Source organism: Nicotiana sylvestris, chromosome 2 (genome assembly GCF_000393655.2).
Source record: "Nicotiana sylvestris chromosome 2, ASM39365v2, whole genome shotgun sequence".
NCBI classification, from domain to species: Eukaryota; Viridiplantae; Streptophyta; class Magnoliopsida; order Solanales; family Solanaceae; genus Nicotiana; species Nicotiana sylvestris.
In genome coordinates, this window is record NC_091058.1 from 74,376,856 (window position 1) to 74,395,838 (window position 18,983).

An 18,983-nucleotide genomic window follows, 5' to 3' on the forward strand; every position below is an offset into this window, starting at 1 on the left:
ATGTTTCACAACCAAGCCACAGCAACGGATCCACCAATTACAAACCAAATGCAAATTGACACAACAGGAACTCACCCACAAATCAAATCTTTTTTACAAACACTAACATCAAACTCAAACCTACCGACTTACATTTCCAACACACAATCTGTCAACAATATAGTTGACTTAACTTATGAAACTTCCAATGAAAATGACTCCGACGATTTTATACCTTTAACAGCTGAAGACAAAGCTCACCTATACACTCCTTGGCAAAATTCCATTATTGTCAAGGTCTTTGGTAGAACAGTTGGACACCATCTGCTCAAGGCAAAACTAATGAATAGTTGGCAACCCACAGAGGAAATTCATCTCATTGATTTGGGATGTAATTTTTTCCTTATCAAATTTCGTTATGAGGAAAATATGTATAAGGCTCTGCACGAGGGACCTTGGTTCATATTAAACCATTTTCTATCTGTTCGTCGTTGGGAACCCAAGTTGATTGCTTCAGGTGCCCAACTAACATATGCTGTTCTATGGGTACGTTTACCAGAACTGCCCACTGAGTTTTATGATTTTCAAATTCTACAAAAAGTTGGGAACAAGATAGGAAAGCTATTAAAAGTTGATACTTGCACCACTTCTATTACACGAGGCAGGTATGCACGAATATGTATTGAGGTGCCATTGGAAAAACCTCTTAAAACACATGTTCATCTGGGCACCCACAAACAAGTTTTACTGTATGAAGGACTCAACCTCCTCTGTACTAGGTGTGACAGATTTGGCCATGCAAGTTGGAGTTGTCAATTTTCCTAAACACTACCCCTAAACTCGATACCACATACACCTCTCAATACCTCCCATATGCACCCTCCATCACCCATTCCTTCGACAAAGGAATCAGAGTGGAAAACTGTTAGTTTTCCAAAACGAACCAACGCCAGACACAGCAAACCCCACCAACATAGCCACACAGATGGACGCCCAAATCAACAACAGGCTAACCATACGAGCAAAGGTAAGGCAGTGGCTACGCAACTCGCCTAGGTACACTCAGGTATTCCTACAAACCCTAATCTAGTAGTGACTGCTAATATTTTTGCTAAACTAACAAATTTGGACTCTATAGAGGACAATGGACATCAAGGGCCTGGGCCCATACCAAAACCATGCACTAACCCAACGAGCCCAAATACAGTAGAAGCTGACCTAATGGACCCAGACCAACTAGCACCAATTAAGGATTATGTTACCCCTAATCACTCCGTAATAACTAAAAACACAATTAAAGAATTAAGTAAAACAAATCCTGCACCGAGAAGTAATAACAATTACAATGCTAATAATATTATGGGTAAGGATCAACCTATAGAAGACCGAATGGATACTCATATCTCCACCCCCTACACCACGTTAGCTAATACAGCTGGACTGCCGAACTCCATTTCTACTCCTACACACGACACCTCAGCCACAAACACTGACAATATATACACAAAATCCACCAAATCTATATCCGACCACTTACAATCTGTCTCTCTGCATGCCACCCCCAACCGGCCAATCCCCACGTTACCTTCCTCTCCTAAAATACACTCTTCTCTACCCCCACTTCTAAATAATCATAACCCTTAATGTGATACGAAATTATCTACCCTAAACCCTACGCCTAATACATTCATTGACTCAGTCACCACCACTATTGAAACCAAACCAACACACAACTTTAACACATTACAACACCCACTGCCAGAACACAATATAAACAACACTATCATCTCTGAACACCATGCAAAGACCTTGGTACACAACTTTCAGAGAAAACCACTAACTCGACCACCAACACTTCCACTTCCCACGTTTGATCATGAGCGGTCCACCTCATCCCAATCCCACCACCCCACTGATATACACCTCCCAAACACCACCCTTGGAGTACCCTCTACAGTCATGGCTCGAGATGGGACTTCAGGGTTACTCCCTAATCTTCACGATGGAACTCAACAACCAAAAGATCATTCTACTATTTCAAAACCCTACCCATTTAGCGGAGATTGTTACAGAGGGAATGAGGCTAAGGATGGAGGCAGTAGCTCAAACACAATGGACCAATATCCATACACCACTACTGTTGGATCAAACGAGGGCCTCACCATCAACCCCGTCCCCATGGGCACACCCTATAACTCCACCACTACATAGCTTCCAACAAGTTTTGGGAGCTCTCCCTTTCTACCACTAACATCACACGAGGATGATATATGCACCTTGGTTTCAACACATGAACACCTTCTCCCCACCAGAAGTGATTTTGTCACCAACCAACATTCAGGAACCACTGTCACCTCTCTTCAGTCCTCCAATAACTCGACCTAAATCGCCCAACAAATCAGGAGAGCAAACAAGGTTGGAATTAGCAGAAATAATGGAGGAAATGAGAGAAACACGTACAAAGTTCATATGGATAAAGGGCTTCTACCTCTACAGCCTCAAAGAATAGTACGCAAAAAAGTTCATACTGAAATGCCCGCCAGAAATAACAACATGCAGTGTAAACGTCAAGGTAAATCAAAACCAACAGGAAGGAAAATACTCGATGGTGATAATACCATCTCTGAGAATGACTCCTACTATATAGCAGAACTCTTAGGCACCACTGGGAGGGACAACTGAAGTAGCTGACCTAGATGAACCACACAACCCCCAAGCTATTATGAATTTAATAATTTAATTGGAATTGTAAGAGCTCAAATAATGCAGAATTTAAACGACAGTTTAGATCACTGTTGGACAACTACAAATTAAACCTGTCTTAGTTGCACTACTAGAGACACGCATGCATGATCACACACTTTTAAAAAATGATTTTAACTTCTCACACATGGCACAAGTTAAGGCACAAGGAATGTCAGGTGGCATAACTTTACTATGGAATGCAGATTTGGTACTTGTGGATGAACTAACCATGACTACACAGGAAGTGTACTGCATGGTCCAGGTATTGCCTAACCCTACAAAATGGTTGCTTTCCTCCATTTATGCAAATAATACTATTCAATCACGTAGCTTACTATGGCATAATTTAAAATGTCTATATGATTCTTATAAGGGTCCTTGGCTAGTTGGATGAGATTTTAATGAGGTCATTAGACAAAATAAAAAATTTGGAGGTACTCCTATTAACAACACAACGGTGGATGCTTTTGCTAAATATCTAAATTATTGTAACTTACTTGACCTAGGGTTTAAGGGTAGTATGTATACATGGACAAACAAACGTAGGAATGGTAATACTATTCTAGAGAGATTGGATAGATACTAGCTAATTCTGATTGGCTCCAAATTTACCCTGAAACAGTGGTACAACACTGTCATGACCCAAAATCCCAACCCGGTCGTGATGGCGCCTCTCGTGAGGACAAGGCCAACCAATCAACAAAACAGTACATCTCTTTATAATTACTTAGCATGAATAAGTCTAAATCATGGGAAATATAATTTTAAATGCGAAATAAACGTGATAGAACAAGGAAAACCCTCCCAACTCAGCCCGAAATCGGGGTGTCACAAGTCATGAGCTACTACAAAGTTTACTAATATTTTACGAAGTCTGGAATTATCATAAATAACAAAGATAAGGGAGAAAACGGGGCTGCGGACGTCAACAGCTACCTCGTTACTCCTAGTCACCGCCTGGTCTGGAAAGAATCAGTGCTCAAGAGCGAACTCAGCTCTGCCTGTATCTGCACACATGGTGCAGGGAGTAATGTGAGTACTCCGACCCAGTGAGTAATAAAAATAAATAACGACTGAAAACATGAAATCTCATAACGGCACAATATAACGCTATCCCAAGCAGTAAAATCAGTTATACAGTAAAATAGTGAGTATCAGATAATTCTTCTTTTAAAACAGTAAAGACAAATAATTTCCACAGTAAGGATAAATCAAAAGCTTGCCCCTCGGGCTCAATATGTAAATCTCAGTATAGTATCAGCCCCTCGGGCTCACTCCCAACTCACCAGCACACAACATCAGCCCCTCGGGCTCACTCCCAACTCACCACACACAAGCAACGGCCTCTCGGGCCCACTCCCAACTCACCTGGGTACCCTGCGCTCACTGGGGGTGTGTACAGACTCCGGAGGGGCTCCTACAGCCCAAGCGCAATATCAATAGGCCTGAAAGCCTTCACACATCACACACGAGGCCTGAAAGCCTCCTCATATAACACTCGAGGCCTGAAAGCCTCCTCACATCACTCAACATATCCTCACGTATGGCCCTCGGCCTCAATCAGTCCAGAAAATAATCATAAGCCTCTTGGGCATCAGTAAAACAATAGTGCTCAGCTCAACAACATTATAAATATCATTAAATCTCGAGTTGAGTATAAATGTAGCTGAGTTCACAAAATAATATAATTCAATTGGACTGAGTTCAAATAATATTTCAATTCGTGAGGAAAATAGTGATGTAAATTCACAAAAGATTTCAGATAATTGGCACGAAGCCCAAATATGGCAATAAGCCCAATCATAGTGAAAAACAATAAATCTTTATCAATTACGCGGTAAAAATATCAACTGGGATGGACCAAGTCACAATCCCCAATAGTAAATGACCCCGCGCTCGTCATACAACGCGTGTCTCATCTCAACATAGCAGTATGTTGTGCAATCCGGGGTTTCAAACCCTCAGTGCATCATTTAAAATCATTACTCACCTCAAGACGGTCCAACGTCTACTCCGCTATGCCCTTGCCTCTCGAATTTACCTCTTCGTGCGTCGTATCTGGTCAAAACCACAACAAGTACATTACAATAGGCTAAGGGAATATAACCCAATCGAAAAGACTCAAAAAATATCGAAATTCACGAAATTCGCAAAACCCGAGCCCCGGGCCCACTTCTCGAAAAATTATGAAAGTCACATCACCGGATTTTTCGTCTCGCCACGAGTCCGTACATATAAAATTTACCAAAATCGGAGTTCAAATGACCCCTCAAATCTTCAAATCTTATTTTCAAATCCCTAGGCCTAAATCTTCAATTTACTCCTCAAAAACATGTAATCTAGTCGGATTATTCGATGATAATTTAATAATATGGAGTAGAAATAATCACAAGTGACTTACCTCAAGATTTCCCAAGATTTCTTGCTAAAAATCGCCCAAAATCCGAGCTTGGAAGTAAAAAAAAATGACCAAACTCGGACTGCTGGACATTAAATCTGTCCAGAAATTTTCGGGCACTGTTCACCCGCGCGGTTACTTCTCACGCGCGGGTACTGTTCATTGCTGCAGAAAATACTGTAGCTTTTAAGAAATTTGCAGCACAACCATGTTTCACTAAAATGGATCTAACTCCATTATACGAACTTAGAATTAGACGATTCTTGTTCCTCTGAGTCACAAATAATAATACGAACGCAACCCTTCAATCGAAACTCAATTCAGAGCTCGTTTGCCCAGTTCAATACCCATTTCGCTCGTTAAACAATTAACTCACATTTCACGTCAAAAACCCAATCGCGACTTAATGAAATTAAACCAAAATTTCCAGATCAGTCCTATAATTCATGATTTAAATTCTGGAAGTCTCGAAATCAAATTTGGATCTCTAGAACTAAAAATGAACCTTTAGATCATTACATTTATGCTCAAAACGGCAAAAATCTTCCAAAAATGACCCGTTGGGCATCCGAAACACACCCGAGGCCCTCGGGACCCCGACCAATAATACCAACCAGTCCCAAAATACATTACGGACTTGCTCGAGGCCTCAAATCACATCAAACAACGCTAAAATCATGAATCAACCTCCAATCCAAGTTTTATGAACTTTAGAATTTCCAACTTCTATTTCCGATGCCGAAACCTATCAAATCACGTCCGATTGATTTCAAATTTTGCACACAAGTCCAAAATGACATAACGAAGCTACAAAAATTCTCGGAATTCCATTCCGACCGTCGGATCAAAATTTCACCTATCAATCGGAAATCGCCAAAATACTAACTTCGCCAAAATGAGCAAATTTCTTCACCGGACCTCCAAAATTAATTCCGATTGCGCTCCTAGGACTTAAATCATCCCCCAAAACTAACCGAATCATCGGAATTCAATTCCGAGCCCTCTAACTAACAAGTCAACGTCTAGTTGACTTTTCCAAACTAATTCTTCCTTAAAGAGACTAATTGTCCCATTTCATACCAAACTCAATCCGAATTGACTCAAATTCACCAAGTACACATATTGAAACATGAATAAGCATTTAACGGGGAATACAAGACAAAAATACAGGAAACGACAGTTCGGGTCGTTACATTCTCCCCAACTAAAACAAACGCTTGTCCTCGAGCGAGTTAAGAAACATACCTGGAGTTTCAAATAGGTGCGGGTACCTGCTCCGCATCTCCTGCTCGGTCTCCCAAGTAGCCTCCTCCATGGGCCGACCTCTCCACTGTACTTTCACTGATGCTATTTCTTTTTATCTCAATTTTTGAACCTGTCGACTCAAAATAGCCACTGGCTCCACATTATAAGTCAAATTTTCATCTAACTGTACTGTACTGAAATCTAAAATATGAGACGGGTCCCCAATGTACTTCCGGAGCATGGACACATCGAATATCGGATGAACACCCGACAATCTAGGCGGCAAAGCAAGTTCGTAAGCCACCTCTCCAATCCTCTTAAGTACCTCAAATGGTCCAATAAACCGCGGACTCAACTTCCTTTTCTTTCCGAACCTCGTAACACCCTTCATCGGCGAAACCTTCAGCAAAACCTTCTCGCCCTCCATAAATGACACATCTCGGACCTTCCGGTCCGCATAACTCTTTTGATGCGACTGAGCTGTGCGAAGTCTTTCCTGAATCACCTTCACCTTTTCTAAGGCATCCTGGACCAAATCTGTCCCCAACAACCTAGCCTCACCGGGCTCAAACCAACCCACTGGAGTTCTACACCGCCTCCCATATAAGGCCTCATACGGTGCCATCTGAATACTGGACTGATAGCTGTTGTTGTAGGCAAACTCTGCAAGTGGTAAAAATTCAACCCAAGAACCTCCAAAATCAATCACGCAGGCACGCAACATATCCTCCAATATCTGAATAGTACGCTCGGACTGTCCGTCCGTCTGAGGATGAAATGCTGAACTCAACTCCACCTGAGTGCCCAACTCGTGCTGAAAAGTCCTCCAAAACTGAGAAGAGAACTGAGTACCTCTATCCGAAATAATAGTAACTGGAACACCATGCAACCGCACAATCTCCTGAATAAAGATCCTAGCCAGCCGCTCCGCAGAATATGTGGTACACACCAGAATGAAATGCGCTGACTTGGTCAGCCTATCCACAACGACCCAAATCGAATCAAAATTCTTCAAAGTCTGAGGAAGGCCACTCACGAAATCCATAGTAACTCTATACCATTTCCACTCAGGAATAATCATCTGCTGAAGCAAACCGCCTGGTCTCTGATGCTCATTTTTCACCTGCTGACAGTTGAGACACCGAGCCACATATCCCACAATGTCTTTCCTCATTCTCCTCCACTAGTAATGCTGTCTCAAGTCCTGATACATCTTCGCAGCACCCGGATGGATGGAATACCGCGAACTGTGAGCCTCCTCAAGAATCAAATCTCTAAGCCCATCAACATCGGGCACACAAATACGGCCCTGCATCCTCAATACGCCATCATCACCTATAGTCACATCTTTGGCATTATCATGCTGAACTCTGTCCTTAAGGACAAGCAAATGCGGATCATCATACTGGTGCTCTCTGATGCGATCATATAAGGAAGATCGAGAAACCACACTAGCCAATACCCGGCTAGGCTCAGAAATATCTAACCGCACCAACTGATTGGCCAAGGTCTGAACATCAACTGCAAGAGGCCTCTCCCCAACTGGGATGTAAGCCAAACTCCCCATACTGACTGCCTTTTGGCTCAACGCGTCGGCCACTACATTGGCCTTTCCCCAATGATATAGAATGGTAATATCATAGTCTTTAAGTAACTCAAGCCATCTCCGCTGCCTCAAATTAAGATCTTTTTGTTTAAATAAATGCTGAAGACTGCGATGATCAGTGAATACCTCACAAGATACGCCATATAAATAGTGCCTCCAAATTTTTAAGGCATGAACTATAGCAGCCAACTCCAAATCATGAACATGGTAGTTCTTCTCATGGGGCTTCAACTGACGAGAAGCATAAGCAATAACTCTACCCTCCTGCATTAGCACACAACCAATCCCAACTCTGGAAGCATCACAATATACCGTGTATGAACCTATAGCTGACGGTAACACCAACACTGGAGCTGTGGTCAAAAGTGCCTTGAGCTTCTGAAAGCTCTCCTCACACTCGCCGGACAATACAAATGGGGCACCTTTCTGAGTCAACTTGGTCAAAGGCGATGCAATAGAAGAAAACCCCTGAACAAATTAGCGATAATAGCCTGCTAGCCCAAGAAAACTCCGAATCTCTGTGACTGAGGACGGTCTAGACCAACTCTGAACTGCTTCTATCTTCCTTGGATCAACCTGTATACCCTCGCTGGACACTATGTGTCCCAAAAATGCCACAGAACTTAGCCAAAATTCACATTTGGAGAATTTTGCATAAAGCTTCTCCTCTCTCAATCTCTGCAACACTACACGCAAATGCTGGGCATGCTCCTCTTGGCTACGCGAGTACACCAGGATATCATCAATGAATACAATAACAAATGCATCCAGATAAGGCTGAAATACACTGTTCATCAAATGCATGAACGCTGCTGGGGCATTGGTCAGCCCGAAAGACATAACCAAAAATTCATAGTGACCATATCTAGTCCTGAAGGCAGTCTTGGGAATATCCGACTCCCTGATTTTCAACTGGTGATAGCCCGAACGGAGATCAATCTTAGAAAATACCCTCGCTCCCTGAAGCTGATCAAATAAGTCATCAATGCGAGGCAAAGGATACTTGTTCTTCACTGTTACCTTATTCAACTGCCTATAATCAATGCACATTCTCATTGTGCCATCTTTCTTCTTCACAAATAAAACAGGTGCACCCCACGGGGACACGCTAGGCCGAATGAACCCCTTATCTAGGAGTTCCTGAAGCTGCTCCTTCAATTCTTTCAGCTCTGCTGGTGCCATACGATATGGCGGAATATAAATGGGCTGAGTGCCCGGCACTAAGTCAATGCCAAAATCAATATCCCTGTCCGGCGCATGCCCGACAGGTCTGCAGGAAATACATCAGGAAAATCCCTCACAACTGGGATATAATCAATACTAGGAGTCTCAGCTCCAACATCCCGCACAAAATCCAGATATGATAGATAACCCTTCCCAACCATACGCTGGGCTTTCAAGAAAGAAATTACTCTGCTAGAGACATAATCAGTCATGCCATGCCACTCGATCCTCGGAACACCCGGAATAGCCAAAGTAACTGTCTTAGCATGACAATCTAGAATAACATGATATGGAGATAACCAATCCATGCCCAGAATAATATCAAAATCTATCATGCTCAACAGCAATAGATCAACTCGGGTCTCCAGACCCTCAATAATCACAACACATGACCGGTACACACGGTCCACAACAACAGTATCGCCCACCGGGGTAGATACATGAACAGATAAAGAAGGAAACTCTCGGGGCATACCCAAATAATGAGCAAAATATAAGGACACATAAGAATATGTGGAACCGGGATCGAATAATACGGAGGCATATCTATGGCAGACTGGACAATTCCTGTAATGACATCATTTGAAACAATAACATAAAAAAAAACAGGCCCGTCCACCGCCTGATCGACCTTAATCCCCGTAAGCAATAACCAACTCACCAACACGCCTCAAACTGGAACCAATATAGCACAAAATCGTGCAATCAACTTATTTAATAGCAAACTCCCCAACTTGGCTCAAAGACATAGATCAAAACGCACTCAATAAATCATAACGCACATACTCTATTATTGCCGTAATACCATAGTGAGATTGAACTCACTCCTTCATAAGCTTGTGGAAACACAAATCATCTAGAATTTTAACTCTTCTGCAATTCTTGCATTCACTCACATAACAGTTAAGCCTACTCTCTTGGCGACCAAATTTAGATTTCAACGCATATTATTTACTTGTAAATGAGATCTTCTAATAGAGAGTATAAGAATCGCACCACCTTAGAACACTCCGCAGGAGATAACCACATGTTTCACTTCTAATTAATATTTTTGTATACCTTCCACCGTCATTCACATTACACAATCACTTAGTCTTCCTGAGTCTAAACTCACACCGTAACATGAAATTACTTCACTCCAAACAGGAGACATGAAAAGATTCTTCACGTGCCCATAACTCGGGGCTACACATCAGATCACAATGAAAATCAAACACTTAATAGTTCATCTATTATCCTGACGCCCTTCCTCGTCACCTCCAAGTCATATAGATATATCTCGCAGTACTAACATACTCCTCACGTGGCTATCCAACCATCATTCCCACTAATAGGGACAATACCGGACATATAATTTCAAAACTCTTGCTCGCACAATCAGCACTTCGGTGCTCAAGCCATAGGCAAGGATCCAGCCTCAAGTCCTCCAGACTGGCCTAACATCAAACTCATAGCGATTACGTCTCGCCCTTCGTCCGGGGAATTACAAGCCATCAAGGCACATCTAATACTGAGCGCTCGTTCGCGCATACGAACACGTGGATGGAATTGTAAGAGTTATTTTTTTTCCAGCTGAATCAAGGACGCACGATAAGAATTCAAGAATATGAAGTTTTTCTAAAGGTTCTGCAGCCTCTCGAGGATAAATACAGACGTCTCTGTACCGATCCGCGAGACTCTACTAAACCTGCTCATGACTCGCGAGACCTAGTAACCTAAGCTCTGATACCAACTTGTCACGACCCAAAATCCCAACCCGGTCGTGATGGCGCCTCTCGTGAGGACAAGGCCAGCCAATCAACAAAACAGTACATCTCTTTATAATTACTTAGCAGGAATAAGTCTAAATCATGGGCAATATAATCTTAAATGCGAAATAAACGTGATAGAACAAGGAAAACCCTCCCAACTCAGCCCGAAATCGGGGTGTCACAAGTCATGAGCTACTACAGAGTTTACTAATATTTTACAAAGTCTGGAATTATCATAAATAACAAAGATAAGGGAGAAAACGGGGCTGCGGACGTCAACAGCTACCTCGTTACTCCTAGTCACCGCCTGGTCTGGAAAGAATCAGCGCTCAGGAGCGAACTCAGCTCTGCCTGTATCTGCACACATGGTGCAGGGAGTAATGTGAGTACTCTGACCCAGTGACTAATAAAAATAAATAACGACCGAAAATATGAAATCTCATAACGGCATAATATAGCGCTATCCCAAGCAGTAAAATCAGTTATACAGTAAAATAGTGAGTATCAGATAATTCTTCTTTTAAAACAGTAAAGACAAATAATTTCCACAGTAAGGATAAATCAAAAGCTTGCCCCTCGGGCTCAATATGTAAATCTCAGTATAGTATCAGCCCCTCGGGCTCACTCCCAACTCACCAGCACACAACATCAGCCCCTCGGGCTCACTCCCAACTCACCACACACAAGCAACGGCCTCTCGGGCCCACTCCCAACTCACCTGGGTACCCTGCGCTCACTGGGGGTGTGTACAGACTCCGGAGGGGCTCCTACAGCCCAAGCGCAATATCAATAGGCCTGAAAGCCTTCACACATCACACACGAGGCCTGAAAGCCTCCTCATATAACACTCGAGGCCTGAAAGCCTCCTCACATCACTCAACATATCCTCACGTATGGCCCTCGGCCTCAATCAGTCCAGAAAATAATCATAAGCCTCTTGGGCATCAGTAAAACAATAGTGCTCAGCTCAACAACATTATAAATATCATTAAATCTCGAGTTGAGTATAAATGTAGTTGAGTTCACAAAATAATATAATTCAATTGGACTGAGTTCAAATAATATTTTAATTCGTGAGGAAAATAGTGATGTAAATTCACAAAAGATTTCAGATAATTGGCACGAAGCCCAAATATGGCAATAAGCCCAATCATAGTGAAAAACAATACATTTTTATCAATTACGCGGTAAAAATATCAACTGGGATGGACCAAGTCACAATCCCCAATAGTAAATGACCCCGCGCTCGTCATACAACGCGTGTCTCATATCATCTCGACATAGCAGTATGTTGTGCAATCCGGGGTTTCAAACCCTCAGTGCATCATTTAAAATCATTACTCACCTCAAGACGGTCCAACGTCTACTCCTCTATGCCCTTGCCTCTCGAATTTACCTCTTCGCGCGTCGAATCTGGTCAAAACCACAACGAATACATTAAAATAGGCTAAGGGAATATAACCCAATCGAAAAGACTCAAAAATATCGAAATTCACGAAATTCGCAAAACCCGAGCCCCGGGCCCACTTCTCGAAAAATTATGAAAGTTACATCACCGGATTTCTCATATCGCCACGAGTCCGTACATATAAAATTTACCAAAATCGGAGTTCAAATGACCCCTAGAATGTTCAAATCTTATTTTCAAATCCTTAGGCCTAAATCTTCAATTTACTCCTCAAAAATATGTAATCTAGTTGGATTATTCGATGATAATTTAATATTATGGAGTAGAAATAATCACAAGTGACTTACCTCAAGATTTTCCAAGATTTCTTGCTAAAAATCGCCCAAAATCCGAGCTTGAAAGTCAAAAAAATGACCAAACTCGGACTGCTAGACATTAAATCTGTCCAGAAATTTTCGGTGCTGTTCACGCAGGGGCATTGTTCATGCGCGTGAGGTCACTGTTCACTGTTCACCCGCGCGGTTACTGTTCACGCGCGGGTACTGTTCACTGCTGCAGAAAATACAGTAGCTTTTAAGAAATTTGCATCACAGCCATTTTTCACTAAAATGACTCTAACTCTATTATACGAACTCGGAATTAGACGATTCTTATTCCTATGAGTCAAAAATAATAATACGAACGCAACCCTTCAATCAAAACTCAATTCAGAGCTCGTTTGCTCAGTTCAATACCCATTTCGCTCGTTAAACAATTAACTCACATTTCACGTCAAAAACCCAATCGCGACTTAATGAAATTAAACCAAAATTTTCAGATCAGTCCTATAATTCATGATTTAAATTATGGAAGTCTCGAAATCAAATTTGGATCTCTAGAACTAAAAATGAACCTTTAGATCATTACATTTATGCTCAAAACGGCAAAAATCTTCCAAAAATGACCCGTTGGGCATCCGAAACACACCCGAGGCCCCCGGGACCCCGACCAATAATACCAACCAGTCCCAAAATACATTACGGACTTGCTCGAGGCCTCAAATCACATCAAACAATGCTAAAATCATGAATCAACCTCCAATCCAAGTTTTATGAACTTTAGAATTTCCAACTTCTATTTCCGATGCCGAAACCTATCAAATCACGTCCGATTGACTTCAAATTTTGCACACAAGTCCAAAATGACATAACGAAGCTATATAAATTCTCAGAATTCCATTCCGACTGTCGGATCAAAATTTCACCTATCAACCGGAAATCGCCAAAATACTAACTTCACCAAAATGAGCTAATTTCTTGACTGGACCTCCAAAATTAATTCCAATTGCGCTCCTAGGCCTTAAATCATCCCCCGAAACTAACCGAATCATCGGAATTTAATTACGAGCCCTCTAACTCACAAGTCAACGTCCGGTTGACTATTCCAAACTAATTCTTCCTTAAAGAGACTAATTGTCCCATTTCATACCAAACTCGATCCGAATTGACTCAAATTCACCAAGTACACATATTGAAATATGAATAAGTATTTAACGGGGAATATGGGACAAAAATACAGAAAACGACGGTTCGGGTCGTTACAAACACCTACCACGCACATATTCTGACCATTGTCCTATTTTGGTCACACTTCAACAAAATAGGGTCCCTAGAATAAAGTATTCCATTTTGAAAAAATTTGGACTACAAACCCTTCCATTATTAATATAATTCAACAATCATGTCAACATAGTTCATCTTTAGAAGAAGCCATGACAGTTTTTAGGGAGAATGTTACTTATTGGATCAAGCATACTTTTGGGAACATTTTCACCAAAATAAGAAATCTATTAAATAGAATTAATGGCATATAAAACTCAATTCACTATCCTACTAGCCATTTCCCCCAGAACCTAGAAATACAACTAACTCAAGAATTTAGTAATTTGCTTAGGCAAGAAGAAGATTTTGGAAATTGAAATCTAGAATTCATTGGCTAAATGACGGTGACGCAAATACCAAAACCCTAAACCCTAAATACTTTACAAGATAGTGTAGGAAATTTGAACTTTTGATCAAACGGAAATACAAAAATTCATAATCCACTACTACACTGACCTTTTCACAACACAACACTGCTTTACTAAGCATATCACGAAAAATTACCCAATAATCAATTCATTAAACTGCGCTGATCAACAATATCTGGCTAAACCAGTGCACCTACATGAAATCAAACAACAATCTTCTCTTTTCAACCTTTTAAAGCACCTGGGCCGGATGACCTTCATCCATATTTTTTTCAAACATATTGGCAACACGTGAGTCAATCACTTATTCAATATTGCCATAATGCTTTCAAGGAAAGCAAGATACCAGAAAAAATTAACAAAACTTATCCGTGCTTAATTCCAAAAGTAAAAAACGCTATAGCAATCACTCAATATCGACCCATAAGTTTATGTAACACAACTTACAAAATTATTACAAAAATTATTGTTAACAGACTCAAACCTCTATTACCAAAATTAATTGGACCCACACAATCCAATTTTCAACAGGGAAAAAGGGCCTCAGATAACGCTATATTGTACAAGAAATACTTCAACACTTAAAAAAGAAGAAAAAAGGACGAATAGGTCACATGTTGCTAAAATTAGATTTGGAAAAAGCTTTTGATAAGCTCGAATGATCTTTCATCCATAGTACACTCCACTATTTCAATTTGCTAAAAAATCTAATATGTCTTATCATGTCCCGTGTGACAACATCGTCCATATCTATCCTGATAAACGGATCACCTACTCACTTCTTTCACCCCAATAGGGGAATACGTCAAGGAAACCCCTTATCACCCTATATATTTATCATGTGCTTAGAACGCCTATCTAGGAATATATTCCAATCAGTAGATTACCTACGATGGAAACCTATTCAACTCTCTAAAAATGGACCACAACTATTACATCTCTTCTTCGCAGATGAAATTATATTACTCTCTACAGTACAAGATATGAGTTTCAACACCATCATTGATACAATCAACAGCTTTAATAAGATTTCTGGACAAACACTGAACTTCAATAAATCAAGAATTTTCTTCTCCAATAATTGTGACCCTCAAGCCAAATCCAACATACTTGCCAGCTTTAACATGCGTGAAGGGCAACATTTTGGGAAATATTTAGGAATTCCAATGTCCCAAAAATGTCCTCAACAATCAGACTTCCAATATCTCTTAGATAACTTCAAGGCTCGATTGGCAGGATGGAAAACAAATTTTCTTTCTCTCCCGGGGAGAATAACTCTAATCAAGCAACCCTATCAAGCTTATCGACCCATATAATGCAATACATTGAAATTCCTCAATCAATTCTTAAAAAAATGGAACAATACATGGGTAATTTCCTTTGGGGAAGTACACAACAACAAAAAAAAATTAATTTAGTTAATTGGAAAACAATTACAATGCCCAAGAACATAGGAGGTTTAGCTATACAAAGACTTCAATTAAAAAATGAGGCACTATTGGCCAGCTTGGCAGGACGCCTTTTTCACTATCCAAATTCTTTATGGGCTTCCACTCTTATTCATAAATACAATGATAGATGCGCAACCAAAAACTCATCACACATTTGGAAGAACATTATGTTAGGATGGCAAAAATGTCAAGTTGGCATTAAATGGCAAATAGGGCAACATTCCAACATAAACTTCTGGACAGAACCATGGATTGCTCCCAATACCACTATAAGATCACTACTCCCTGGGCCTATATCTTTCGAACATATAACATGAATATTAATAATTACAGGCAACATAATGCTTGGAATTGGGCAAAAATTCCTTTTAATGTGACAAACGATTTTAAAACAAAATTAAATAGGGTTAATGTACCTATATACACAAGCAAAATGGATACCCTCTCCTGGGGAATTACGAATAATGACGCATTTACTGTTCAGTCGATGTACTCCCATTTGCTACAAAAAGAATTACAAATGCAGGAATCACAAATTACTTATAATTGGATATGAAAAATACAAATACCTCCTAAGATAAAAACCTTCATATGGCTTATCATGCACAATAAATTACCAACAAAATCTTATCTACATCATATAGGCATCACAATCGACGACCACTGCCAACTTTGCCATACAGCACCAGAGACAATCAACCATATCTTTCTCCATTGTCAACATGTATCTCATATTTGGAATGAAAGCAGCACGCCACTTCGCTTCCATTTCCCTGTTTGATCACAACCCTCTGTAAAGCTGTGAATGTCCTTACCATGCCACACACTGACAGGACATGGGAGAAGCTGAAGGACATTGATATCACGCGCATTAGTGATGTTGTTGCTCCCCCAGAGGTTCAGACTCAGGGTCCAGTTGATGTAGAGCCTTCAGACTCCCAGACTCCTGTGACCCCTCAGGTTCCAGTTGTGTCCCCTTCTACTTCACATTAGGATTAACTAACATTATCAATCCCTTGAATCAATCCCCACAACCCTCAGAATGGCTAATTAAAATAATGAACACTAATTATAGCAATATGCCTCACCTCATAAATAGGAAAACATTCTTCTCATACACTTTATGAGACATTTGGCTGAATCGTAACCATAACAAATTCAATAATACACGACAACACTTAACTCTTACACAGATTACTAATCATGCTCTCAAATTCACCTATCTCGCTGCAAGGGTCACTATAAAAAACAAATTTTAATGCAACCCATTAAATGGATACCTCCGAAACAAAACTACTATAAATTAAACACGGATGAGGCGGTAGTACCATTAACTCAGAAAGCAGGAATAGGCGGAGTAATACGTGACTCCAATGGCAATTGGATCGTAGGTTTTGCAGGGAATTTGGGCAGTGCCAACATTGTTCAAACAGAACTACATGCTCTATTCTACGGACTAGAACTGACAAACGCATATCATTTAGTTCGACTGGAAATTAATATTGATGCAACAGAGGTAATCACGATATTAAAACAAGACAACCCCTTTATACTAACTTAATTCATGACTGCAGGCACCTCCTGAACAAGCTGCATAGTCCTACTATTATACACACCTACAGAGAGAGGAGCGAGGTGGCTGATGGCTTAGCAAAAGCGGAGTGCAGCATGGACTCTACTACAACTGCAACCATTTTTGATCACCCATCGGATTTTGTCAATATCTTTTTGCAAAGGGATCGAGCAGGGGACACTCGCCTAAGGAAGACAACATGAACGCATCAACTACAATGGGACAAACGACAACAATTGGCTGCTTCCTCTAGTGATAACACACTGGATAACAGTGCTAGTTTTAATAGCTGTAGTTCCTGTATTGATCAAACAAACATAAACTATAACCTAGTCTCAACATCATTACCCTCTCTATAGCAACTTTATTTATGTTTAATGCAATTATCTTTCTAACAAAAAAAAGTCATGCACACAGAATAGAATTTAAAGCTACAAAAGTACACAAGGCCGTTACAGGTGTAATTGTACAATATACAATGTACATATGACTACTAAATCTGAAAATCAAGAAGTGTCTGTGAAATTTCTAGAAGAGTTATAAAAAATATGAGTACTCCAGCTCCCCCTCCCAAATTATTTTCATTTGGAAAATATAATATATAGTTGTACACCCCATTGAAAAAGACTTTTGTGGACCAACTCCACAACCGCCCCTCCCCCCCCCCTCCGCGAACCAGTCCGATTCTTTTCTCCAAAATTTATCTGTCGCTGCGATAAAGACTTTTCAGTTGGCATCCCTCATATATTCATTAGCGATTGTTAGGGGTGTCAATAATTCGGTACAACTGACTATTTTAAGAAATTCGTATTTTATCTATTGTTACTTTATTGTGTATAATTAAAATCAAAATTTTTAAATCGTTCTTATAATTATCTCGATTTCTCTATCGATCGTTCGGTTAATTTTTAATTAATTTCTCAGAAGAACACGTAAGGGTGCACAACTATTTGAATTACTTTGCATAGGATGTGTCTGATAGAATATGTACTGATCTCCTTCTACTCCAAATAATAGTTATCTGGTTCTTTTCATAAGACTCATTTAAAAGTTTCACCCCCTAAAACTAATACCGATAACTAGCTTTGTAAAATTTGAGGTGTTATCCTGAGCGTAACTTTATTAAAATGTCTTTATCATGCTTGTTTTTGCATACTTGCAAAAAGTAAAATAAAAGTAAAATTGCTATCACCTCAATCATGAAGAATGTCTTATGTTGGTTGAGTACACTTTTAATACAAGAGCTTGTATATATTCAATATTCAAACAAGATTTTGATTTACAGGAGAAGGTTATAATAACGTAAGTTGCGCACTTCCAACATACTCTTCACCTAAAAGTAAAACACATATTGTTCAATCTTATAACAGTTACTTATTTGTTACAAAAAAGAAGAAGCAATATTTCAGAAGACATAAAATCTTCAAGATAGTGTGTATTATTACTATAATTTTTTTGGGAAAAATATAGACTTTGGGTCTGCAAGTTTGCAGCAATTGAGAAAATTGTGTGTGTATGTATATATATATACACACACAATTGAGAAAGTTGTTATACTTTAATTCTTTGCAAAGTCCAATATTATTTTTTTCCTG

The 18,983-nt window shown here is 40.2% G+C and overlaps 1 protein-coding gene across 1 annotated transcript; it reads left to right on the top strand.

Annotated features, from left to right (window-relative positions):
• On the top strand, positions 1–16,808 carry LOC138885080 (uncharacterized). The gene is made up of 2 exons (XM_070165976.1): positions 1–644; positions 16,649–16,808. Exons 1-2 carry the CDS (start codon positions 1–3, stop codon positions 16,806–16,808), a joined length of 804 nt encoding a protein of 267 aa, XP_070022077.1.
• The last annotated feature ends 2,175 nt before the right edge of the window (positions 16,809–18,983 follow it).

What these genes read in the sequence shown, in the direction of transcription:
- LOC138885080 (XM_070165976.1), top strand. Translation starts at nt 1, where the DNA reads ATGTTTCACAACCAAGCCACAGCAACGGATCCACCAATTACAAACCAA. An exon ending in ACTTCTATTACACGAGGCAG is followed by an intron (nt 645 to 16,648) that starts GTATGCACGAAT and finishes ACACACTGACAG; the next exon opens with GACATGGGAGAAGCTGAAGG.